The sequence below is a fragment of the Lonchura striata genome, chromosome 10 (assembly GCF_046129695.1).
Source record: "Lonchura striata isolate bLonStr1 chromosome 10, bLonStr1.mat, whole genome shotgun sequence".
NCBI lineage: Eukaryota > Metazoa > Chordata > Aves > Passeriformes > Estrildidae > Lonchura > Lonchura striata.
Window position 1 is genome coordinate 10613558 of NC_134612.1, and position 24682 is coordinate 10638239.

The 24682-nt window shown below is 37.8% G+C and overlaps 1 protein-coding gene and 1 long non-coding RNA gene across 2 annotated transcripts in view; one reads left to right on the forward strand and one right to left on the reverse strand.

Annotated features, from left to right (window-relative positions):
• Positions 1–24682, forward strand: part of COL4A3 (collagen type IV alpha 3 chain) — a 54456-nt gene that overhangs the window by 24163 nt on the left and 5611 nt on the right. The window contains exons 16-45 of the mRNA XM_031505648.2: positions 1070–1114; positions 2387–2440; positions 2816–2857; positions 3559–3646; positions 4008–4043; positions 4311–4475; positions 4672–4764; positions 5496–5591; positions 5916–5986; positions 7155–7343; positions 8220–8388; positions 9241–9333; positions 9808–9912; positions 10744–10841; positions 12193–12343; positions 12455–12568; positions 13335–13502; positions 14601–14690; positions 15061–15195; positions 15864–15962; positions 17017–17106; positions 17468–17607; positions 18603–18729; positions 18997–19077; positions 19690–19788; positions 20740–20790; positions 21717–21902; positions 22560–22690; positions 23137–23209; positions 24501–24572. Coding sequence (XP_031361508.2) covers positions 1070–1114; positions 2387–2440; positions 2816–2857; positions 3559–3646; positions 4008–4043; positions 4311–4475; positions 4672–4764; positions 5496–5591; positions 5916–5986; positions 7155–7343; positions 8220–8388; positions 9241–9333; positions 9808–9912; positions 10744–10841; positions 12193–12343; positions 12455–12568; positions 13335–13502; positions 14601–14690; positions 15061–15195; positions 15864–15962; positions 17017–17106; positions 17468–17607; positions 18603–18729; positions 18997–19077; positions 19690–19788; positions 20740–20790; positions 21717–21902; positions 22560–22690; positions 23137–23209; positions 24501–24572 — 3151 coding nt within the window. The remainder of the gene's footprint in view (positions 1–1069; positions 1115–2386; positions 2441–2815; positions 2858–3558; positions 3647–4007; positions 4044–4310; positions 4476–4671; positions 4765–5495; positions 5592–5915; positions 5987–7154; positions 7344–8219; positions 8389–9240; positions 9334–9807; positions 9913–10743; positions 10842–12192; positions 12344–12454; positions 12569–13334; positions 13503–14600; positions 14691–15060; positions 15196–15863; positions 15963–17016; positions 17107–17467; positions 17608–18602; positions 18730–18996; positions 19078–19689; positions 19789–20739; positions 20791–21716; positions 21903–22559; positions 22691–23136; positions 23210–24500; positions 24573–24682) is intronic.
• LOC110483634 (uncharacterized) lies at positions 9856–11010 on the reverse strand. Its single transcript, XR_002467605.3, has 3 exons — positions 10994–11010; positions 10696–10820; positions 9856–9931 (listed from the first exon to the last, which is right to left on the reverse strand). It is a non-coding gene; the product is annotated as an uncharacterized LOC110483634 (long non-coding RNA).

Genomic DNA, 24682 nt, shown 5'->3' on the forward strand with positions numbered 1-24682 from the left:
GCTAATTCATAACAACTTAATGATATATAATAAGGGATTCAAAGAAATCGAAATGTTTTGGGACATTTTCTGAATATAGATTGTGACTACATTATGAAAGCAATACTAAGAAAAATAATTTTCAAATTAAATATTTCATTCAGCCTAAATGTATATATTTTTTAAACTTTTCTCTTACTTCTTGTGGTTGCAACACATTTTCTTCCACAAGGAAAGCTAGCAAGACAAGACCCTGGTACTACCTGAGGATTGTTCTTTCTTCAGTTGTATGGTGCTATAACAATGATGGTGTTAGAGAGAAACTTGATTGCTATTTTTATTATTCCTATACATAATGAAAATTTCAAATTGAGTTACAAGTGTAAAGTTCTATAAGTTCTTGCTATCCAATGTGCATTATTAATCCTCTATCTTCTGTGTTTCTTTCACATTCTTCTGCTTGCAAAAGCCTTGTTCTGCCTTGCAGTGCTTTTTGCCTCCCTCCCCTTTGTCTCCTTATTTTGTTATGAATTTCTCAGTTATTTCTTGTTGCCACACAAGATACAGGACCCCAGCAGATACCTCTGGCATGCTGCCTCCTTCTGTTTTCACTTTTCCATCTACTGCCCTGTTTTGATACCTTTGAAATGCACTCCCTCTTCCTTTTCATTATGTAATTTCTCCTCAAGTCATCCCATACAGGAAATGGGGTTCAGAGCATTTTCCTTCAGTGTCCTTCCAAACTCACCATGGGAAGGGCTACTTGCTGCTGTATTGTTTTATTTGTCTTGTTTATGCAAGAACCTGATTTTTCACCAAGCTTTCTGCACTTGCATGGTACTTTGTACTGCTGGAGTCTGGCACAAATAATCCTCCACAGGAGAAGCAATGTCAGTGGAATATCTTACTACCTGTTTTGTAGCATTTTATGAACTTTAGTTATGATCAATAAATACTTTAAATTAATCTTAATGGCTTTTTACAGTTTACACAGTTTACAATTATGTGCACAGCATTGAGTTGCTATGCTCTTTGAATGCAATAGCCTCACTTTAAATTGTTTATTTTATTTTACATTTTTCCTTTGTAGGGGAAGACTGGAAAAGAAGGTGCCCCAGGTCCACCTGGCTTACCGGTAATGAAGGAAGACTTCTAAATGTTTTCTAGGTGATAGACATCTGTTTATGACAATTCTGTCTTCCTGTCACAGCTTTTCTCTCATTGTGGAATGTGTTTCAAAATGCTGATTTGCATACACGGAAGCATTTCCTTCATGCAACTGCCCTTGGAACATACCATGTCCTCACAGATTAATGTGCAGGAGAAAGAGGCTCAGTTCATAGGTGCATTGTTTCTATGGCAATTAAAAAGGCCTGTTGCTTGCTGCTGATTGTCTAATGAGTTTGAGACACACTCCAAGTTAAGCAAAATTAATTCTACTGAGTTTTTTCTGGTTAGTCACATTGAAATTTTTGTGAAAGACTTATGTATTAACAAATCAAGAAGTGAATATGCCATTTTAGAAGCAAAATAGTATAATTTGTATATTAATTTAAAAGTTGGAGTTGTTAAGATGTGTTTGAAATACTGTATTCAATTGGTTAATTATCAGTTCTTTTTACTTCAGCTCTACTTTCACAACATCATTAGAGTTGCATTGACCTTATAAATATCTTACCAAAATTCTTACTGCCAGAATAGTCCATTACACATGTATCTTACTATAACATCATCTTTGTCATGCTAAAATGACCTTCACAGGCAGTCTAAACACATTCCAGTCTGACAAAGAACACTGAATAACAGACCACAAAGCTCTACTGCCTCTAACAGAAAGAAAATTTTCTGTCATGACAAAGACATGTCATTGCCCTGTTCCCATTTCAGCTTTACTCACTGGCAGTGCATTCAGCTGCATGAGTGTACAAGAAGTCCCTCTCCCTTGCCTGTATTCACTAACAGAAAACCTTAGTCTGCACTGTCCTGGTGCTGCCAACACCTCTTGAGATCAGCACCACCTCTCAGACTGAGCGAGTTCTGGGGGAGGGTGTTTAATGCAAGAGTCTTGCATTGTGTACAGTTTCTCCCTTCAGAAATAATTTACAGAGGAAGAACAGATCAGAGACTCCTACATTTGTGCCTTGCAGAGCAGCTTCCCCTTGGGAGTTAGAATGTGCTGTAATAAACACAGGTTTGGATGGGGCACTTGCAGCTTTTCCTACAATCATGGAGCTGTACCTCAAACTGGGTCTTTCCCTGCAATTTCTTCTCCTGGGCAAGTTGCATTCACTTTCCCATCACCATGGAAGGTTAAAGCTTTACATTTTAGATCTTACTGTTGTCAGTGCTAAAAGATTATAAAATTATAAGATTATATCCTTATAAAACTGTGTACTGTCACCTGCAGGGACAAAAGGGTGAACAGGGCAAGCCAGGACTGACAGGAAGGCAAGGAGCTAAGGTATTGTCCAACAGTTTTGTTATTGCTTTTGAGGATGAGGTTAAGGTATGTTTGGAGGTTATTTTATAATTTTATTTATCACTGTGTATATATGTTTCACTTGGCCAAATAGGTAAGTAAGGGTATAATGGAAAATGGAATGGATCAGCTGTAGCAAATCATTTGTTTGAACTGGTGTCCATCTATGTCTGCTGATGAGTTCCTGTAGGTCTTTGTGTATGCAGCTGAATAGCTGTGTAGGGAACAGACACAGGGTGATGAAGGACTAGTCAGGAAGAGTTGTTTTTTTTAAAGTTTTGAGCAATGTACTGAAGTAACAGTGGGTAAATGTGATTCCATATATTGTTTTTAATAAACAAACCTATCTCTATGAAGGGAATGAAAGGAAACCCTGGTCCACCTGGAGCTTGTGGTCGAGTAAGTGCAAATTACCTTCATATATCATTTTCCTAAACCATTATAATAAGAATAATCCAAATTGTTTGCATGAGGATAATAATAATGGATATCCTGCGATGCTCTAATCAGGCATGGCTTTTGCAAAATACTGGTATTGCTGTGATTCTCACACAGATGAGATCTTCTTTCATATGTAATTGCTTCCAGTATCTATGCCTGATTAGACCTCACCTGGATCCAGCAATTTTGGCAGGAGACTGGACTGTCAAAGAACAGTTACAAAAATTCACAGAAGTTAATATTTAAATCAATTTCTAATAACTTCTAGAACAGGGGCCTTAATTTTAAAATGCAAATATAACTTTTTATGAAAGCAACTTGGTATGAGTACTGTTTCCCTGTCTAGTCATGCTGTCCCCCTTGTGGCTCTCCTAAGGGCTCCAAGTGCACCTAATGGAAACCTGCCTAAATTGTTCAGAAGAAATAGCTTTGCAAAAAGCTGAAGCGTTTGTGATATTGACAGAGTACTAAAACAACACTGCTGCTAATAACAATTTTGATTTAATTTCTGGTTGATTGTAATTAGTAAGGTCTTGTGGTATCAGAACATCAAAATTATGAATGAGATCAAAACATTGCTTTAATCAAGTGTTCAGTGTGAGGTACTGTGCTTCTCTCTTCATTCTTGCAATTCCTTTTCTTATCACCTTTCTCTTGAGACGGAGTATTATGATTATGTGGTTGGTGAAAAAGGGGATGAAGGAGCCCCTGGACCTCCAGGACCAAAAGGTCAACGTGGCATGCCTGGTGAGTGGGATATAAAAATTAAAATTTTGTATTAAAAACAGTCTCCTTAAAGGGCTTATTGTAGACTACGTTTTCAGCAACCTTCTGCCTTTACAAGAAAATTTCCTAGACTCACATCTAATTGCTGGCTTGAAATGTATCCTGAGACTTTGATTTATAGCATTATTTACCCTTAAAAATAATTGCCAGTATGCAATATTTGCATGAGTGGTAGATGTCTACTCAGGCAAAACCAAATTTTTTATTTTAAATTTTAAGCTTAAAATGCGAAAGATCAAAGTTGGTATTCAATGCTATTGAACAGTGATTTTGTAGAGTATAGAGTGGTTTAACTCGAGTTTTTAATATCTTGCTTTTGCAGGGCCACAGGGTCCTCCTGGAGCTGCTGGTAGACCAGGTATTTGCAGTAATAAAACACATTGTTTTTCCTGTCTATTACACTGAATCAGCTTTTTCACCCAAGAGCTTTGATGGGTCAAGTACTTAGGTTAAAAATAATTTTTGAATGTCTGGAGATTCTCACTTTGATTAATATATTTCAAGATAGAAAAAGATTTGTGGGATGAATTTGGTGTGTTTGTCTGTCACTCATCTTATTGAGTACTTAGCTTTGAAATGCCATTTCTTCTTTAACTCTGTTTTTGTGGTTTTCCCCTTTGGTTAGGTGTGTCAAGACCTGGTCTGAGAGGTCCCCCAGGATTTCCTGGCCCAAAAGGAACAAAAGGAGAGAAAGGACAAACTGGCTTGTGCATAGTAGGCCCTCCAGGACTGCCTGGTATTGCTGGCAGGCCTGGCTCTGTTGGATTGCCAGGTCCTCCAGGAGAACCAGGTACTTCTAGTTGCAGGTGTTTTGGATTTTTCCAGGTAGCTCTCTCTTTTAAATGAATTGTTGAATATCCCAAGTTGGAAGGGACCCATAAGGATCAGAATACTGTTTCCAGCTCATCCCTGCAACTTTTTTCTCCCTTAGCAAGCAGAGAATTATCTGAATAATCTGTGATATAAAAATCTCATTTCATTAACAGGTAGAGTAAGATTTGGAATTGGCCTGCCAGGACTTCCTGGAGAGCCAGGATGTACAGGACCTCCAGGACCGCCAGGAGATACTGGAATGAGAGGTCAGTTTCAGATGACTGTCACTCAGAAGTAGATGGCACAATCTAGTAATCTTCATGGATCCTCATTAGATCTTTTTAAAATTTAATTTACCTTTTAAATAATTTGCTGGGTTCAGAGTTTTAAGAACATTCATTGGGGATGGTGAGATATCTTCCTCCCCTTACATCAACTGAAAGAGTGATGTGCCAGTGCTGCACACCAGTTGTACAGAACTGTGGCAAGGTGTAATTTGCCACTACACAGGAACACACAGTTACTACAGGTTGGTAGGGCTTTGTACTCTGTGTTCTTGCTGACGGTTCATCTCTGAAAGGAGCTGCCACTTCCACCCACAGGAGCTGCTGAATCTCTTTGCCCTTTGCTTGTCATTAGAATGACCCTGAGTGTTGCAGTGCTCTGTTACTTGGAAATGTAGGTCCCTTACATATGCTTAGAATCTGGCTTATCAGTAAAGTGACTGTATCCAAATTGTTTGCTAAAACTTGACTTGAAAAAACCAAGAAGTTTAAACCAAATGTTTCTGTCCTTTTAATTAATTGCAGTCAGTTCTGATTGACTTTCTGACCACAGGTAATTTAGTACTGTATTAGAAGTGATCTTCCAACAAAATTAAGGCCATGATTCTACCACTCCTGGCCAAAAAGTGTTAGCTATAACAAAGTAAATAGCACATTAGTTAAGCTTGAAAACTGCTTGCTGTGGAGCAACTAATGATTTATTTTCATTCTAGGTGATGATGCTAGTGTGTGTACTGATTGTATCTACATTCCGGGAATGCCTGGTCTTCCTGGTTCTCCTGGGCCTCGTGGTCAGGATGGCATGCCTGGTAAATTATCTTGTTCCTAACAGGATAGTAGGAGTGCAAATTATTTTGACTTAGCATGAGAATTAGGTGTGGGCTTGTCTGCAGCCTGCAGTCCTTGAATTAGCCCTGAGGTGGCAGCCCCCTCTGCTGATATGAGCACAAGACATAAAAGATTGGAACTCAAGACCTGATAGGCTTTAGGTGCAGCCTGAAGCCAGCTCAGTCTACGATGAGTAGCCACTGTAACAACAGAAACATTGAATACTGGGTGCAATTCTTGGAGCTTGTCAAAATCCATGTCCTTGTTTTCATTTTTCTTTACTAAGTATAATGTTTATTTTGCAGGTAGAGAAGGAACAAGAGGTCCAAAAGGTTCTCCAGGTTCCCCAGGAACACCAGGGTTTCCAGGGGCTCAAGTAAGACTGATTTTTCAGATTAACATTCAGATCCCACAAGAACTATTTCAGAGAAACCTCATGGCTAGTGCTACCTGCAGTGTCATACTGGGTGATCTCAACAGGTTTTTTCCTGTAGTAATTAATGTGTCAGCATGGGAGGCAAGGCAGAGAATGTGATGAATGGCTCACACAGCTTTACATGAACCTAGTTGCTCAGTGCAGCAGACAGTGAGGCAGGTAAATAAATACCTGTGTGATTAACCTATGCTGCACTTCATGGTGCTGAGGCTGCTTGTTCTAGTATGGGTAGTCTAGAGTTACCTTCTATTCCTTTATATAATTCAATAATCATGGCAGTGGCTGTAAAGCATATATGGATTTTTGTATGCTGTGATCTTTGTCAGACTTCTTACTTCTCTTGTTTCCAGCATACTCAGGAGTTGCTAAAGCCCCAGCTGTGCAGAGAAACTTGCTTCTCATCATACCCTCGTCAGGGGTGCAAAGGACAGTCCCTCCAGGGAAATGTTATGTAGAGGGAAGTCTGCCACTTGATGCCACACACATCATTTGGTTGTGCTAACTTGTGCCTGTAGTAGTAATTATTTATGGGAAAGTACAGCCTGTACTGTCCAATAGAAAATCATGCACAAGTATTTGTGGTGGTTGCTGTACAGATGCAGAATGAGTCTGCTAGCAGGCTTCCAGGAGCCCCCTAAGAGTTCATGAGCTCAAGATCACTAGAGCCCAGTGTGCTTTCAGCTGGCATAGTGTACCTGCTTTGTAACCTGCGGGGGAGAGAAGGGAGAGGGAAGTTAACAAGAAACAGAGCCAGCTGTGGCACCTAGAGTGTCCCCAGGGAAATAGTCCAGTGTGGAGGAGAAATCTCTAACTATGTCTTAAAGTCCTCCTTTTTGTGCCATGGTCTTACTCATTAAATTAGACTACATTATTCCTGCTTGTAATAGCATAAATGAAATGGTAGCCTTGTCAAAAGAAGTAAAAGCAGGAGAAAAAGAAAAGACAAAAAACCCCAAAACCCTATTCGTTGAAGCATGCTATTACAGAGAATAAAAATGAGACTAGGGAGAGATATTTCATGCTTTGCGATATTTAATTCTAAAAAAATGAAAACTTGAAAACAGATTACATATATCTAGCACTGAAATTATTTTGATAACTATTCTAGGGACCTCCGGGTTTTAGAGGAGATCAAGGGCGTAAAGGATCAAAAGGTGAGCCAAGATATGTACATCCAGAAGGGCCAAAAGGTGATCAAGGAGATCCAGGAGCCAGGGGAGAAAAAGGAAGAAGAGGTTCAAGTGGATTTCTGGGAAGACCTGGCTCTAAAGGTTCCAAAGGTTCTAAAGGTGAAGAGGTGGGTATGCACTTTTTGCAATTTATATGGAAATCTTGGAAACCTAAGTCAGTATTTTATCTTGTACAACACTCTGTTAAATCTATGCAGCTATTTCAGCTGAATATCCCCTACCTGGCTGAGGGCACTGTCCTCAACTCTAACAACCAATATGCATGAAAGAAGGAGAGGAAATATTCTGATGTAATACCAGAGAGAATTGAGGCCAGTATAGGTACACATTGCTGAAAAACCTCAGTAGTCTAGTGAGCTGTTAGTTTGGATATGGATACTGGAGCATTTTGTTGGATTTCTGTGATGGATAAAATCTTTTTTAAAAGCATTTTCCTGACTACTTATAATGCTTAATAATTCAAATACTTCCTATTCAGTCTTTATGGGTTAATCTTCAGAGAACTGACCATAAAACTAGACTTGTTAGGGCAGAGCTCAGCAGACATAAAACCTAACAATTGTTATGTTGGCTGAGAAACTGCTAACATGATTCAGATATAAATGTCTATAAACATGAATCCACAGAATTCAAGGAGGTGATTGAATTCAGAATGCTGAATTCAGAGCCAATGTGGGTTTGGGTTTTTTGCCACATGTGTTTTAAAACAGAAGAAAAGTGTACAGTGCAACAACACAGTGATTGGAAAAAAAGTCAGGTGATTGTATTTATTTGTAGTATTTTCCTCTTAATAGCCCTCTCTTTGTATCCATTGATATTCACATTTATTCTCAATGACAAGCAAATCAGGAAAAAAATTTTCTTAAATTATCAGAGTTACTTTTATTAAAATAATACAAGATTATAGTCAAAAAAATGGCAATTTTGTTAAGAAAGCTGGTGTGGAAAGCAAGTAATTCTTGGTATACATATGTAATCATTAGGGATTGGCTGGATCAAAAGGAGATAGAGGACTACCTGGATTGCCTGGTAGACTTGGGCTTCCTGGAGAAATGGGGCTTCCTGGCCTGCCAGGTTATGGACCACAAGGAGCAAGAGGTATTAAAGGCTCTAAAGGAATACCTGGACCACCTGGATTACCTGGAGAAGCTGGTTTGTAACTTCCCTATTTTACTGTGTTTTGCCTATGTTAAAGACCACTTGATTAAAATTGCAGAGATAGATTGAAATCAAAAATATAATTTATGAAACGGGAAACCTCTCCTTGCCATGGGACTTCCAGAACATTGTCCCAGCTTTGGCACCTCCAAAGATAGAAGTAAAAGTCTTAGGTGAAAAGATAATTGAGGTTGGAAGGGACTCTGTGCAGTCTGAACTTCATCTCAGCACAGGGATAGCTATGAGATCAGACCAATTTATTTACTCAAGGCATCATTATCCAGTTGGACCTTGAAAACCTCCAAGAACAGAGATGGTACTTTGTCTCTGGGCAGTGTGTTCTAGTGCTTGACTGACCTCCCTGTGGAAATAAAAACTATTCAAATATGCAGCCAGTCATCTCCATTAGTGTAATCTAAGTCAGTGGGTTAAATGTAAAGGGCATAATAATTTTTGTGTTCTGGAAACATACTAGTGGAAGAGCTCAGCTGAGTGGCAGATATAAACAAGTGTGCTTAAAGATATTTCCCATTGAGCTTTTATGACATGGAGTTGAAGATTTAAGCACTTCTCAGTTGCATCATTTTCCTGGTGACTTTGTGCTGCTTTTTCTGTGTCTCCACTAGACTGCAGGAGGGCTGAGAGGAAAACTGCAGGTGTCAATAAAATGCTTTTACTTAATGAAGCCAGGATGTGAAAGCTTTTCAAAATCTGTTGGAGTTTCAGAAATACGGCAACTGTATAATACTACATTTTTAGCCAAGTAGATTTATCACTCATATTTTTAAATGCTTGAGATTGACAAACTAATTGCCTTTGTAATATTTGATAATGTATTTTCTGAAGGTCTAAAAGGAGAGACCAGTAGGGCAACTCCATTACCTGCATTGCCAGGACCTCAGGGACCACGTGGTTTACCTGGACCCCCAGGAGTGCCTGGTAAGTACAGCACTAAATCAGTAAAACAGTTAAAATCAGAGATTGGTTAACTGTAAGGCATCTTTTCTTGGGTTTTGTAGAACAATAGTCCTTAAAACTGTCTTGAACAGCACAGGAAGTTTTTTTTTACAGTTTTATAGTAGTTTGTTGCTTCTGTTTCAAGACTAACCTATATAAAGTGTGTTTGGAACCTATCAAGAAGTGGAAGATACATGTCTGCATGTAGCTGTTTTCAGGAGTCTGGAATTTGGCCAGATTGCATAAAAACTTAACTGACAGACTCATAAATGCTTTGACACTGTGAATGCAATTAGCACTTTAACTGTGAAAACCTGCAGTGGAGAAATAGTGTCTAATTCTAATATAATCCACAGTTGCATCCTTATTAATAATAATGAACTATAACATACATGAACTTACAAGTTGATGTTCTGTGGTAAGATAATTCACAGTTTATTTTTTTTCTTTGGGCAGGTAGGGTTGGAGCAAGAGGTCAGCCAGGTGATCCAGGACATTCAGGACCAACAGGTGACACAGGTTTTCCAGGGCTTGGGTTTCCTGGGAACCCAGGTCCAAAAGGTAAAATACTCTTTTTGATCTTCAAAAAAAAGGAAAACAAAAAAAAATTAAGTACACCTTAAAATAATTAGCAAGCTAAAAAAAGAAATCAATGAATAAACAGATAAGCATTTTTAGCAGTCTTGTAATTTACTGCCTTAAAATTGCAATAAATTGCAAGTTTGAAATATTTTGAGGTATTTCAGAGTATGAAGTCTCAAAGCTGACAGTAGGGAAATATTTTTAAAGACATTAATATTTGCTGGAATACTGCCCAAACAGGTGCAGCTATCTCATATGAGTGCTGTACTTAATTCAGATGGATTCTCTTTACCTGGATATGTGTTAGAGACAGAGCTGTGTAAGAGTCAGTACTTCATTTTTAATCAGTTTTGGTTGTGTACAGTGCAATACCTGCTCTAATATGCAGGTAATATAAAGAATTTTCAATACTGTAAATTTAGCCATTCCCCATGCAAAGTTATTACTCTCCTTGAACCATAGAAATACTAGGAAATTCTCATAATCCTGTAAGGACTGGAGTTAAGAAAAAAAGTTCAGATACTGAAACTTGTACCAAGCTGCTTGCTAAAGAGCACAGTAGGGAGCTGACATCAGAATGGCTTCACTTGAAAAAAAGAATGGTGACTTGCTTCAAGTCAATTAATTAACAAGCAATGTTACAGTCAATTTTGAGTGAATATGCAAGGAGCAAGATGCATTAGCTCTGCAATCAAGATCCTCCCTTCAGCTCATGTAAGCTGCATTAGTGTCAGAGGCTTATAACTGCACACATGCAAGTACCCTTTTGTAAAACAAAGCATCTGTACTGCCATTTAATTCCTTTTGCAGGAGATAAAGGACTTGCAGGAGGCAGAGGGCCACCAGGTTGTGAAGGAAAGATTGGAGATCCAGGCCGAGCTGGAAACCTAGGACAACCAGGACAAAAGGTTTGGTTACAAGCTTTTCCATAGGGCCCATTCATTCAATTTTATACTGACCAAATAAATGAGAAAATGTAAGGAATATAGGAATTCCTTCATTTCTTGACTAGTTATGCACAAACTATGAAATTAAATTCTTTATATAAAAAGGGACTCACCAAAATTTTAGATCCAAATACAAGATTTCAGAATTCCAAGTGTTTGGGGTGTTTTCCTACTTGAGCTTTCTCAGACCACAATTAGGATATTGCATTGCCTACAGCAAAAAAAATTAAGGTTACAACTGCTGAAAAGATGCCCGTTCAAAAATCTAATTAAGCTTATATTTGATGGAGGTCATTGACAAGTAAGTATGTATTTCATTTAAGCAAGTACTCTGTTGAATTGAAGCATGAAGAAAGAAGATTGGAGGTAATATTGCAGCCACTCTTGCTGATTAACAGAAGCTAATCTACTGATTCTTGACTACTCTGTAATTAGGATTCAATTTTTAAACTAAATATTAACACCTAGATTATTTGAACACGTGGCATTTCTCTGTTTGTGCCTGTATGTTTGTGTGTTTTTCATTTGTGTGTTTTTTGACATGACAAAGGAAGTTGTGAAGGTTGAGGTTGTGAATTTTTCTTTTAATCTGTACTTGATGCCGCAGCACATTTGGATGTGAAGTGGCCTCTGTGGTCCAAGTATATCATTAGTGATAAGCTCAGGTCTCCTAACCTGCTTTATGAACATAAGGATTTGCTGGTACTCAAAATAACTAGCAGTTGTTTTGTTTGTTTTAGTCAGTCAGCTGAAAAACCTACTAATTCAAACTTTCCAGTTCGGGAATGCCCTTGGGACATTTGTGATAAAAATATTCTTTATGGACAACAATATTCAGAAGAATGATTTCAAAAAGCCCCAACAACTGACTGAGTGTCCTGAGTCATATCTGGATGCTGATTGTGATTATTTAGATAAATAATTTTATTTAAATATATGACTATGATATAAAAATAAAGGAAAAGTTGTATTTGCACAAACTTCACCCCCACTTTTATAGATGTTCAAATGCCTACAGAAGGCATCTCAGTGCAGTAAAGACCAAATGGAGGGAAGTGTCTTGCATTGCTGCATAGCAACTTCTTAGAGTTAGGAGACAAAGTTTAAAAGCTGTCTAGATTAATTACTCAGCTAGCTAACAAGGAGCATCCAGTGGTCTGCTGAAGTGAAGCCATTAGAAATTATAGTGTGAAAGATCCAAAGGGAATAAAGAGAATTACCCTAATAAAATAAGGTCATTATTACTCCAGTGGAGAAAATATTTTGGCAGATTTGCAAAGCAGAAAGGACTGTTTACATTTCTGTGTTGCAGGGTGAGCCAGGCATGGTTATTCATGGAGAGCCAGGAAGAATGGGTTCACCAGGAGGTCACGGCAGTCCTGGCCCCAAAGGTGAAGGTGGACTCCCAGGACTCCCAGGCCTACCAGGGCATCCTGGGCATGATGGTGATGATGGCCTAAGAGGTAATGCTGCCAGAGAAGCTCAGGGAGCACAGCATGTTCCTGTAAGGGAAATCAAATCAAACAAGGCTCACTGAAAGCCTTTGGCTGTGAATCCACTCTCATGTCTTTCAGGAGATCGTGGCTCACCTGGAGTTCCTGGAGACCCAGGTTTTCCAGGGAAACCTGCTGAATGTCTGATTGGCCTGCCAGGTCTGCCAGGTGGCCGGGGAGCTACAGGCCCACCAGGTAGGACTTTCTGACCCAAAAATGCCATTTGACTGGGTGAATCTGGGTTTTGCTTCTGCTTTCCAATGGCCTGAGGGAGCTGAAATTGTTTCTAGATATTGGTTATAGAATAGAATGCAAGAAAATATGAATCCATTTGAAAGATGCTCTTTCTGTAGATGGGAGGAAGCACATGCACTGATGAAGATGGATTAAAATTCAGATTCTATTGGGCAGTATAAAGAGTAATTACAAACTGACACAAATTCCACAGGAAAAGAGATAGATATTTTAGACATATATCCCCTGTGGGACTGAACTTAGATTCTGTGGTGCAATGGGATTGGTAAAGAAATAAATTAAAGGAAAACTCAGCTAGGTAGGAAAAGAATTTATGGTGCCAGAAGTACCTGCCTGTGCTGAATATGATTTTCCTTTCAAAAAGACACACTCAGTTATACAGCACATTCCTTCTCCTATATATGATCTCAAAAGGATTAAAAAAAATTATAAAGAAAGAATGCAAAATTGGTGGGGTTTTCATGTTTGAGTTTTTCTTCTTTTTCTGGGAAAGAACAGATTTGTCTACTTCTTTTTCTTATTTTCAAAAATCCCAACTACAGGCCTCATAAGATCTTCTGAATGTATTTGTTGCCTTACAGATCATGTTTAGCTTTAAACAGGCAAAGCTGAAGAGGAGTTTCATGCTTATGATGTAAAGACAGAGATGAAGGTTTGTTTTTCAGACAGATGTACCATACTTCACTATGTCCTGCACTTTTCTTAGGCGGAAGAGGTGTACAAGGCTCAAAAGGAAACCTGGGGGCTCCTGGTTTGAGTATCCCAGGAATCTACGGAAAGCCTGGGGAACCTGGATTAATAGGTCTTCAGGGAAATACAGGATTACCTGGTCCCAAGGGACAGTCTGGAAGGCCAGGAATTTCTGGTTTGCCAGGTAAGGTTTCCCCAAGTATTTCTGATGTAGCAACTGAGTCTTTGCAGAAAGGTGTTTTGCAGAAAGGTCATGTTTTTCCAGACTGAAGATGCTGAAATAGTTTTCCATCAACAGCTCTCATTTATCTTTGAGATTTTTATGAAAAACTAATTAATCATTCTTCCTCAAAGGATGTGCATATCTTGAAGCTCTCTTGACACAATGTGGAATTTTCTATAATAGTCTTCTGAGAACCGCATTTTATGTAGCTTTTTATATAGTAATGTATAAATAATACAGTAGGTTTTTATACAGTAATGAAATAGTTAATATTCAAAGCAACTTCCCAAGCACAATGGAAGTGCCAAGTGTTTAGTTCTTACTCAGTATCCCTTTTCAAATAGTTTGTAATGCCAGCTTCTTTCTCTTATAAGCTCAGATCTAGAGTCTGACAGAACAAGCTCTGTCACTAACCAGAGCTAACTTTAAGTGATCTAAATGGTCCCTGTAGGGCTGATTTTTTTTGTTGTTTTTTTTCTTTCAGAAATGTGTTGAAATTTGTTTTGAAGAATAAAACAGATCAGTCATGCAATGCTTCTTATTTCTAACAAAGATTTTTCTTTAATATCAAATCATTACACTGTGGGAAGGAGATGGTACATGCCTTTTTATATTGAGAACCTGTAAAGCTTTTGATAAACATGTAGCACTTGACTCAGTTATGCAGACAAAGACTTCTGGTGGCATTTGAGGGAGTTATTTCCCAGCTGGTCTTTGACTCCTGAGCCTGAAAGGAATTTCATTCCCACACATCTCATGACTGATCTCTCATCCCTGAGTGGGTATCTCAGATGCATTATCCTTACTGTTAGCTATTTAATTCACTGGAAGAAGCTCTTGCAACTACTCATCTAGGTAATTTGGGGGTTATAAATCATGGTTCTGTGGTTAAAGATAGGAAAACTAGCTTGGACAGTTACAGAAACGGAAAAAAACCCAACCAAAAAAAACAAGCAATTAAACATTGAAATGACAGGTATGTGTGAAGTTTTCTGAAGTAATGTTCTGTTTAACAGATCTAATACTAACCAATATGTTCCTACTGCTTCAACTCCACAGGTGCAAGGGGAGATCTGGGTGTAATGGGACTGTTAGGAATTCCTGGGCCCCCTGGCATGGTTGGAAGACCAGGCAACCCTGGTATCCGAGGCGAGTGACCACTTTATCTACTTTCCTTATCACTTAGAATACAGAAATTTCAAAGCTCAAGTTAGTCTTGTGATCCATTTTTGTGTATATTATCACTCCTGAGTACAGATGTTGTACTGCAACTTTTTTGATTTTTGGTAAATTTATCTTCTGCATATGTGCAGTCCTCAGACTGAATGACAGCATCATATCTTTTAGAAGTTTTGATTTGCCATCTTTCCTTGTTAATTTTTAAGTGGCTGTTTAGGTTGCTTTGAAATGTATATTTACTTATGTAAATTACAATTGTTCTTGAAGATTGGCATTATCTGGTTTGCTTTGTGTCATCTAGTCAGGTCTCTTTAGAAAATTTCACTCTTTTTTCTTCCAGGTTCTCCTGGCTTCCCAGGAATAAAGGGAAGAAAAGGATTTCTTGGAGAAAAAGGTGAACCAGGTGATAAAGGTTTTCCTGGACCATCTGAGACTGTGGTTGGTATTGGGGACAAAGGAGAACGAGGTTTAAAAGGTACACATTCATTGTTCTGCCATTAACACTAGTCAGGGTTGTCTTCTGTTTTGCAGTTCCAGTGGACTCTAAAACATAGAATAAACTGTCTCTACTGCTGAGAGTACTCACATTCTTTTGAAATAATTATTTATGGGCTAGTTGGATTTAAATTGAATATTCAGTTCAATTTCAAGAAATCCTAATAGCTTTAAAAAGCTCTTATTTTAATCCTAAATCAGTAGTACCAGGAGGCTTCTGTACATATGTGCTATACACTCGTGTTTTTACACATTTAGTATCCTCCAAGCACAGAAATGGCTACACTTACCAACCAGATGCTGGATTGCAAAGACCTTAAATCTGCTCAGAAATACTTGACTGTCAGAAGAACTCCTTTGTTTCCAATATTAATATAAACTCTCTAGATGAGCTGTAGATGGTCAACTAATGCTATCTGGCTTTTTCTATTGGTATTTTCATATGGGAGCTTTTAGAAACTTCCTATTGCCTCCACATGAAAAATACAGAAGGTGTTGGATTTGAGCTTGTGTTTTGCTTGTGTGTGTTCAGAGGGAAAATGCTCAATTTTTGTTTCATTAGCTTAAAGGGTTATAGAATTTTAAACTTTGTACAAAGTTATACTGTAAGATGTTTTGTAATATTTTTAAAATGAAACTTCATTTTAGGAGTTCAAGGCCAAATGGGTGTAAGGGGAGAAAAAGGAGATGTTGGTGTGCGAGGTCCACCAGGTGTTGACGGGTCTGAAGGAATGCCTGGTCTACCAGGTATAGAATATGTATATTGAAAATCACTGTACCATGTGGGCAGGGAGGTACTGCTGCTCCAAGGCACACCAACTTGCCTCCAGAAGCAGCACTACATTCTCTCTGTTAATTCTCAAGCTTTCCCGAAAATTCTGAAACTGAGCAATTTCAAAAGCTGCATTTTGAAAGTCATAGCAGCTATCACCAAATGATTCTTTGTTTTCTTTCAAATATAAACCATTTTTGGTGATGACAAATAGAAAATAGTATTAAATCCTGAGTAACAATAAAGTCTAAAAGCTGATGAAACCAATGAATAAAAATTAGTATTTCTAAAAAGGAAAAAGTTAATAATTGCAATATTATTTAAAAATTAATTCTAAAATATTAAATTTGGCACAAAAATATTTTAGGATATTTTAAAATTCAGATGAATTGTATTTCCCTTTTCAAAACTTATGTATTTGACTTGTATTTCAAAAGTTAACAGATTTCCAGTGAAAAGCAGGTGTAAAAATGTCAGGCATTGGCACACTGGGCTTTAGAATGTTCAGAAAACATGCTAGATGCATCTGGATCATTTAGTCATTAAATTGAGTGCTAATTTAGCTAAATTAATTTCAAGATATATCGGGGGGGGGGCAAAATTGTTTAGGTCACACTCATGAGCTTTTTACTATATCCTAGTAATGAGAAATCTGTAATGAGTAATAATAATGTGATTGTTTCATGCACAAAACTAAACTGAACTGGAGTTCAAGCAATGAAAGGAAAGCCCATACAAATAATATGTGTACAATTGAAATGTCTAAATACAAATTCAGGATCTTGATCAAATTCAGCTAAAATATATTGCAGTGGCTTCCCCTAAGTGCTGTGGTCACAAACCTTAATTTTAATGTTGACATATGAGGTATTTGTTATTTCCTTGGCCTTCTGAAAACAATAATGATAATTTGTGTCTGGGCTCCATGTTGACTATGTATAAAATACTAATACACCAAAAGAAGCTATGTGGTAAAGGATTTTGTATCCATGACAGTTCTAACATGACATTTATGTCTTCATCTTGCAGGAGCCAAAGGATTTATGGGTCTTCCAGGGATTCCTGGAAGACAAGGGTTCCCAGGTGCACTCGGAGATAAAGGGGACATGGGAATTCCAGGTCATTTTCTTTCAAGACATTATTATAAATTCATAGAGCTCTATAGAAGCATTTGCACAGGTCTGAGCTGTTAGACCATTCTAACAGCTGTTACACAATTCTTAGACTGGGATTTATTCATTAGTATCCATAGACTTACCTTCACCCCAGCATTTGCTTGACTTGCAGAATACAATTCTCCCTCTCTATCTAAATTCTTTAATTTACATATTGTTACATGTAAGAACCTCCTTTTTAGAAATAAAATCAGAGTTTAAATTATTTTAATATCTGTATATATAAGCAATAGCTCACAAAACATGGAGTGTGAAATGCAATTATGATCCTTTTAAGAATGGTATCAGTATTGGTATTTTTCCAGGTCCAAAAGGCCAGAAAGGCTCTCCAGGCTTTCCAGGACCATCAGGTGACCCTGGTCCACCAGGCTATGGTGGCTTTCCAGGTGACAAAGGAGATCCTGGGTACCCATCTGCTGGGCCTCCAGGAGAACCCGGTCCAAAGGTAAAACTTTTCTGTTAGGCAGAGCCTTTGACTATAGAAACAGAACAACATGTAATCAAGAGCTGCAAAGTTTGCAGAAATAGTTGATTTATTAGTGGTAAGAAATATAAAAATTCTATTGTGTCATTACTCAGAGAAGTTTTTTATTTCATTTTATTTCACTTAATTTGTGCAAGAATTTCTTATTTATAAAGATGAAATATCTTGAAGGAACATATTTTCTCTAAAAGTTCCTAATTCGTTAAGAACAAGGATGTTAAAAAGTACATCAAAACCTCATCTTACCAAATGCAAAAGTCTTGTAATCTAAACTTGTACTGTTTGGTTTTGATAGTCTGGTAATATCCTTGCACAAGTTTGGCTTTTTTTGTTTTTGTTTGTTTTTTTCTTAGCAATGTGTATAACATCCAATATATGTTATGTTTGGTCATATATTGCTAAGTACAAACCAGTATTTTTAAGTTAGATGAACTGGATAGCTTAACTCCATTTGTTCTGGTTGTTGAATAACTGGAAGTCTTTTTACCTATGAGATTATCTGAAGTATGTGGCTGAGGCTGTAAATTCTTCTATAAATCCTGTAATCTATCTAAATGATTTGACTATTTTCAATATCAGCTGGGTAGCCCCAATGAGATTACTGTGAAAAAAGTCAGTAGGAATTCAAGCAAAAAGTATTTCACTATTTTGTGTAGCCACATATTACATAAGAAATGAAAGTTTGGATCAAAAGAAGAGATGGTAGAATAAAATTGAAGGGAAATCTGTGCCAGGGTAAATATCTAAAACAAATTTGGCTTGTAAATGTTAAAAATAGACTTTAGCTATATCTAAAATATCTGTGGTATTATGAGAAGACCTCATATTTAGTCTGCTTTGGTTTTTGCCTGAAAATCCTAATGAAATATGATTACATGTACTTAACCCTTAAAATTGCATGTGATTTTTCTGTTCTTCACTGTGATTCTTTACCTGTGTGTGCAACTGTTTCTCAGGGAGATCCAGGTCCCCCAGGAGTTTTTGGCAGCAAAGGAGAAAAGGGCTCCAAGGGCCATCCAGGACTTACAGGAGCACCAGGACCACATGGGATCAGAGGGGAAACTGGAGCTGCAGGAATCCCAGGTATGGGGTACTTTTGGAGGGCTGGTGACATGCTTGTAGAAGATGATGATTCCTCCAAAGGCACGGGGTGCCTGGGGGTGGCACACGGGCTGACACTGCCTGCTGCAAACCTCAACAGCTCCTTTGTGGTCAGGGCAGACGGTCCAGCTTGTGTCACCTGGAGAATTTTGCAGCTGGCCAAAGCAGAAACAACAGCAAAACTCTTAAACTGAGTCTGGATCTAGGGGTGATGCCACTTCCCCTCTGCCACACTCTTTCTTCTTGCAGGGAAGTATGGACCCCCTGGAGATGCTGGTGTGAAAGGATGCCAGGGCCGCACAGGACAGCAGGGAGTCCCAGGCCCTCCTGGTATGGTATACAGCTTCTCTCCTAAATCACTGCCCTGGATTTGGGATTTCATTTCAGTTTGAGGCTTTGTTTACCTGTTTTTAACAGTCCCTTTTCAATGTTATCAGTTCAGCTGAGGCAAAAAGTTTTGTTTCACTGCTGGAACACCTTTTGCCCTTTTTATTTATAAGTACATATCCAAGGGTCTCAAGATGTGATATCCACACAATTATAAAAAAGACTTAATTTCTTTAGGTCCTACCTCCTAAAAGACAATAATAAACTAAGACACAGGTAGATGAAGAGAAAAAAACTAACTGGAGTAGAAAAAGACAGAGTTGTAGTTGTCTGGTAAAGCAACAGAACTAAAACAAAATTTAAAATATACCTCAGGGGCAGTGTGTATATGTAGAAACAGAGAGGCATGCATTAAAGGCTTTATTATGTCTGTGAAAATAGTGGGGGTGTTAAATCCACTGAAGTCCAGTGAGCTCAATTCAAGCTACATCCTGCTCTGTACCAACACAGCTACTCCTATCTTTGAAGTAGCTAAGTTTTAATAAAGGGAGTAAAATCTTCTCACTGCAAAATTACAGAAGTAAAAATTGTATTGTGGTCCATTGTAATTCACAGGTGCTGTTGGAGTCCCTGGAAAACCTGGACTTGTTGGTGAAAGGGGTACTCAAGGTCAGGATGGCATGCCTGGTCCCCCGGGAGTAAAGGGTGAACCAGGTAACAGCAGTGAAACATTTTTATTCCACTTTACAGCTGGGTTTTTTCTGTAATTATAGACAAGGATGATTAGGGGAGGATTACTAGGGAGCTTCTGTGGAGCAAAGCTAAGTTTATAAGTAGAAGGTTATACATGGTTTACTATGTAATTTTTGTACATGCTGTCAACAACCCAAGTGCATTACTAATGCTCCATTCTACATGTGTTGTAATGTCACCTAATAATGTTCATGTCTGCAAGAGTCAAAGTACTGCTGTTAACAGTTCTTATGGGTTTGATCTCAAAGAGTTTAAAAGAACCAATATCCTTTCAAAGGAGTCTTCTGTCTTACATTAATATAAAATAAAAGGAATCAGTGTTTTCCTGCATGAATAGTGAAATCTTCTGTGACCTAAACCTCGGGCTGTGGAACCTTTCATTTAAAAGTCACTCCTGATGTCATTAATGTTCAGATAGATTTAGTCCTACACTGAATTCTGACAGAATTTTACATTGAAAACTGTTTATTTGCATATTAGTATCAAGAAGATACTGAGAAGTCATCCATAGTATTTACAAAGTATTCTCATGTTGAAATAATCACTGAAGTCATCACCATTAACATATTTTGTTTTATAGGTGTTTACATTGGTTTTTCTATTTTTCTTAATAACTAAATTAAGTGCAGATATTTTTCTGGTTTTTGTTCTGAAAAGAAAGAAATAGCTTCTTTTTGTAGAATGTACCTCAAATAAGATTGATCAATAAGAGATCCTCCTATAAATAAAAACTTAACAATTTAATTTGTGTTTCTGTATAGAAGAAATGGTTATAATACATTTTACTTCACATACAACGAAACTCTACCTTTTGATTCCATTATTTCTGAAAAATGTATGAAATATTAAAAAAATAATGTTTTCTAAAAATTATTTTGGATTTGAAGTGTAATGTGCCCTAATATTTTACAGGCCCACCAGGGAGAGGAATCCCTGGTTTTCCAGGTATTCCTGGACGTAGAGGTGAGTTGTCTTTTTGAAAGCAACAGCTTAATTTTTAGATCCCAGAACCATCAAGTCCCCTCCTGCTTTCAGGTGCTTCAAATGGCACTAAGAGTGTCAGAGGAAATCAAGAGGGATTCTGTGCTTTTGATCAATGGTTTGGTCCTATATATTAAATGTCAAGAGTTGTTGCTTGTAAAGTTTAGATTGTTGTAAAAGGCAAAGAAGCTGACTTCTGTGGTCTTGTGAAGGTGACATACACATTCTAGAGCTTTTGAAATGTTATTGTGATAGATAATTTGATTAACAGAGTATGCTCTTATCAAAACAAGATCTTTATGAATAACAAGCACACTTTGAGAAAGCTGCAGTGGTTGCATTTTAATTTTGTTCATCTTCTCTTTGTAAACAGAAGGGACTCTTCCCATTTTTTTAAATTTTACATTGTATTTCTAGTGCAGGTAGAAATCCATTGATTTGCTTTACTTTAAAAATTAAAGCACTCTAAGATCGACTTCAGAACAATATCCTTTTGGAACAGACTCTTATTTTATTGCATTCATATTGATGCTTCCAGCTAGGATTTAGTTTAAAAGGATTTGTTAGTTCTGATGAACAAAGAAGCATTTCTTCTACTTATTCATCAATAAATGTTCCCTTTTCTAGTCTGCTTATTCTCTTCTCAAGTTTATGCCTTGGGATGAGCAATCTCTGAACTGAAGTGGGTTTTTCTTATTTGTGAGGGTTTTTTAATTTGAAAAAATGGTGTGTACCTTTCTGTGAGTCCTGCCTTCTCACAACTCTTTTGCTTTAGGGTAGCAAGGTGGCTTTGGGGACCTCTTTGTACTAAAAACAAGGGCTAAATTCCACTTTTGCTGTATAGGAAATTGTCACATCACCTCACTGTCTTGACAGCCTTCCCCACATGTAATATTCACACTTTGCAGGAATCAAAGGGGACATGGGACTGCCTGGTTTTCCTGGGCCTCCAGGTGTGAAAGGTCATCAGGGCGATCAAGGACCCATTGGACCTCCTGGCTTAGTGGGGTTACCTGGATTTCAAGGCACCACAGGCATGGCACTCACTGGCCAGAAAGGGAACAGAGGTGCACCTGGTGCACGTGGAAGACCAGGTGTGTTGTTGGAACTCCTTATTTGTCTGAAAGGATATACTGATAATTGGAAGTAGAAGTCAGCCTATCCAGAATTCAAGATTGAAAAGGGCATTCCCTCAAGAGAGAACCATAATTAAACAGGTCTCTTTAGCACTTAATGCAATATTACCATTGCAAAGAACAGGATCTATGCAGTGGCATTTAAATTAAAATAACTCTTTCAAGTCCACCTTATTGCATTATCTTGCTTTCCTCTCTTGTGGTCTGTGGGGCAGCTGAGATCCAAATTTAACAAAGTGAGATAGCATGAGTGGCACTTAGGGATGTGGTTTAGTGAGGATAGTGTTAGGCAGTGTTAGGTTTTCAGTTGGACTTGATGATGTAAAAGCTCTTTGCCAATGTAAATTACTCTGTGATTCCAGACTTAACTACAGCTGGAGGATATTCAAAAGCCTGTAGTGTTAAAGAGTACTGTATGTTCTGATCTTAGATTCAATTAGCAGGCTAGGAAAAATTAGATTTTTTTTTTTTTTTTAAGTGTGTATATTTCCTTGGAAATCACTGATGTGATAAACATGAATATTGTTATGGAGCCATTGAATGTTGCACTGTGTTGTGTGTAATCTAGGTGAAAAGATGTTGGCAGTAGTCTTCACTTACTCTGTTTCTGTATAGGTGCTCCTGGTTTTCCAGGCCTTCCTGGTCTTTCCACTCTCAGCGTGAAAGGAAGCAAAGGTGTCCAAGGGGCAGATGGAATTCCAGGGCCAAGGGGCCCAGCTGGTGACATTGGCCCTCCTGGTCCCAAAGTCAGTGAAAGGAATAGTGCTTCTTTCTTACTGCATTGATAGTCTGCTCTTACCATGAAAAGAGAATAATACCCATTAAAAACCCCTCCAAAATGTCAAAACTAACAACAAACGCAAACAAGCATTCCCTCCCACCCATTTTCACAAAAATACCTTGTAATAGAGGAAATAGCAAAATGAGTATGAGAAGCAAGTTTCATGGACTTAAGTGGATCAATAAGAATTGTTTTTTTAAAATTCCTGGCATGTCATTTCCTTGGCTGGTCTGTATTACAGGATAATCTGAACAATAATATGACTATTTCATGCTTAAAAGTGGAGCAGATAGTTCTAATTATGGCATATGCTGTGAACATAATGCTTTGAATATTCTGAAAAAAATTAAAATGTATTTCATCGTGTGAAGATGCTGCTTGTGTTTATTATGGATGTTGTCTGTTTTGCAGGGAATAGAAGGTCGATCAGGCTATCCTGGTCCTAGAGGGTACCCTGGATTTCTTGGATTCCCAGGTGTAAAAGGTATTAATATATTAATATTATGTACATTCATGTGTGCCAAATACAATAATTTCCATGTTGAGATATAATAGTATTTGTGTATGAGAGCTTCTAGAGACACAAGGTTTTGCCATGAAAATGAGGGTGTAAGTCAGGTCTAAATGAAAGCATTCACTAAGAGTTTTCACTGAGCTTCTGGGTGGGTCCTAACTTAGGCTCAGGTGAGGAAGGGCTGACACATCAACAACCTCAATTTCAGGCAAATTCAAAACAAGTTTATCCTTAGTGAGTGATGAGCTGTAAGGACTTTGGCACTGAGTCTGCCAATTGGAAATATCCCACCACTGCTAGAAAATATGACTTTTTGACAACCTCTTAGCTACAGAACTTGTGAGCATTTAATCATAATTACAGCACTGGGTCCTTTGCTGTAAGCATAGTTCCAATTAGAATCTCATTTACATTTTATCAGCAGATGAACTGTTAAATGTATTGACTTCATTAATTTCATATTCCTGAGGGTAAGTTGAAGCAGTAGCTAGCTAAAAATCCTTTTAATTTAGACAATTTTCTAGTGATTTAAATATGATGTAGGCCTTCATTACTCCAGTATTCTCATTTTCAATTGCATGATTTACAGTCCCAGAGAATTATCATTACCTGTTTAACCTACCTGTTAGTGATCCATGCTAACTATTGTGCATTTAAAAATTGCTCTAATTGGCAGTCACCACACAAACAGTAATTCTACTTTCTTTAACCAAAAACTCTCATTTCACATATGTCAAATCTCCTTATGTGATATTAAAAAAGCTTTTAATTAATTATTTTGTTTCAAGCAGAACTATGGAGCATAGTCTGAATGTAACCTCATATTGTGCACAGCAAAAAGAATCACTTATCAAATTTCTCAACAAAAACTCTGCAACTCTCTTAAAGCCTTCTGCATAACTGACAGTAGGGTTAAAGGGAGCTTAACTCCACTTGAGGACTGCAAATCCAGTGACAAAAACATGTAAGATAGAAAGGATATAGTCTAAAGTTGAGAATTTAAACTAGGTTTATGGACCAACCTTCGTGTAGACAGTCATGACAGTATCATCTTATAAATGAAATGCACTTGATCTATAAATTATACAGCTTCAGCAGAGGTGAAGAAACCCACTTTCACATTTCAAATGAGTCTATAGGCTGTATTACCCTTTGGGAACTTTGCATGGATTATGCAGGACTCTTCAACAAGCCTCTGAATCTTTGACAGTTGTTTTGATATTTAAAACCAGACAGATATATCGTTAATCTTCTCTTTTAGGAGAAAAGGGTAATCAAGGACCCCCAGGACCACAAGGTGCAGAAGGGCCAAGGGGACCAAAGGGGCAGCAAGGTAATTAACCCTTCTTCCAATACCAGCTGACTTAAGCTGATTTATTTGGTTTATTTTGTAGCTTTTTTGCTTTCCCTTAATGTAAAGCAATAGATCTTCACTATATTTTT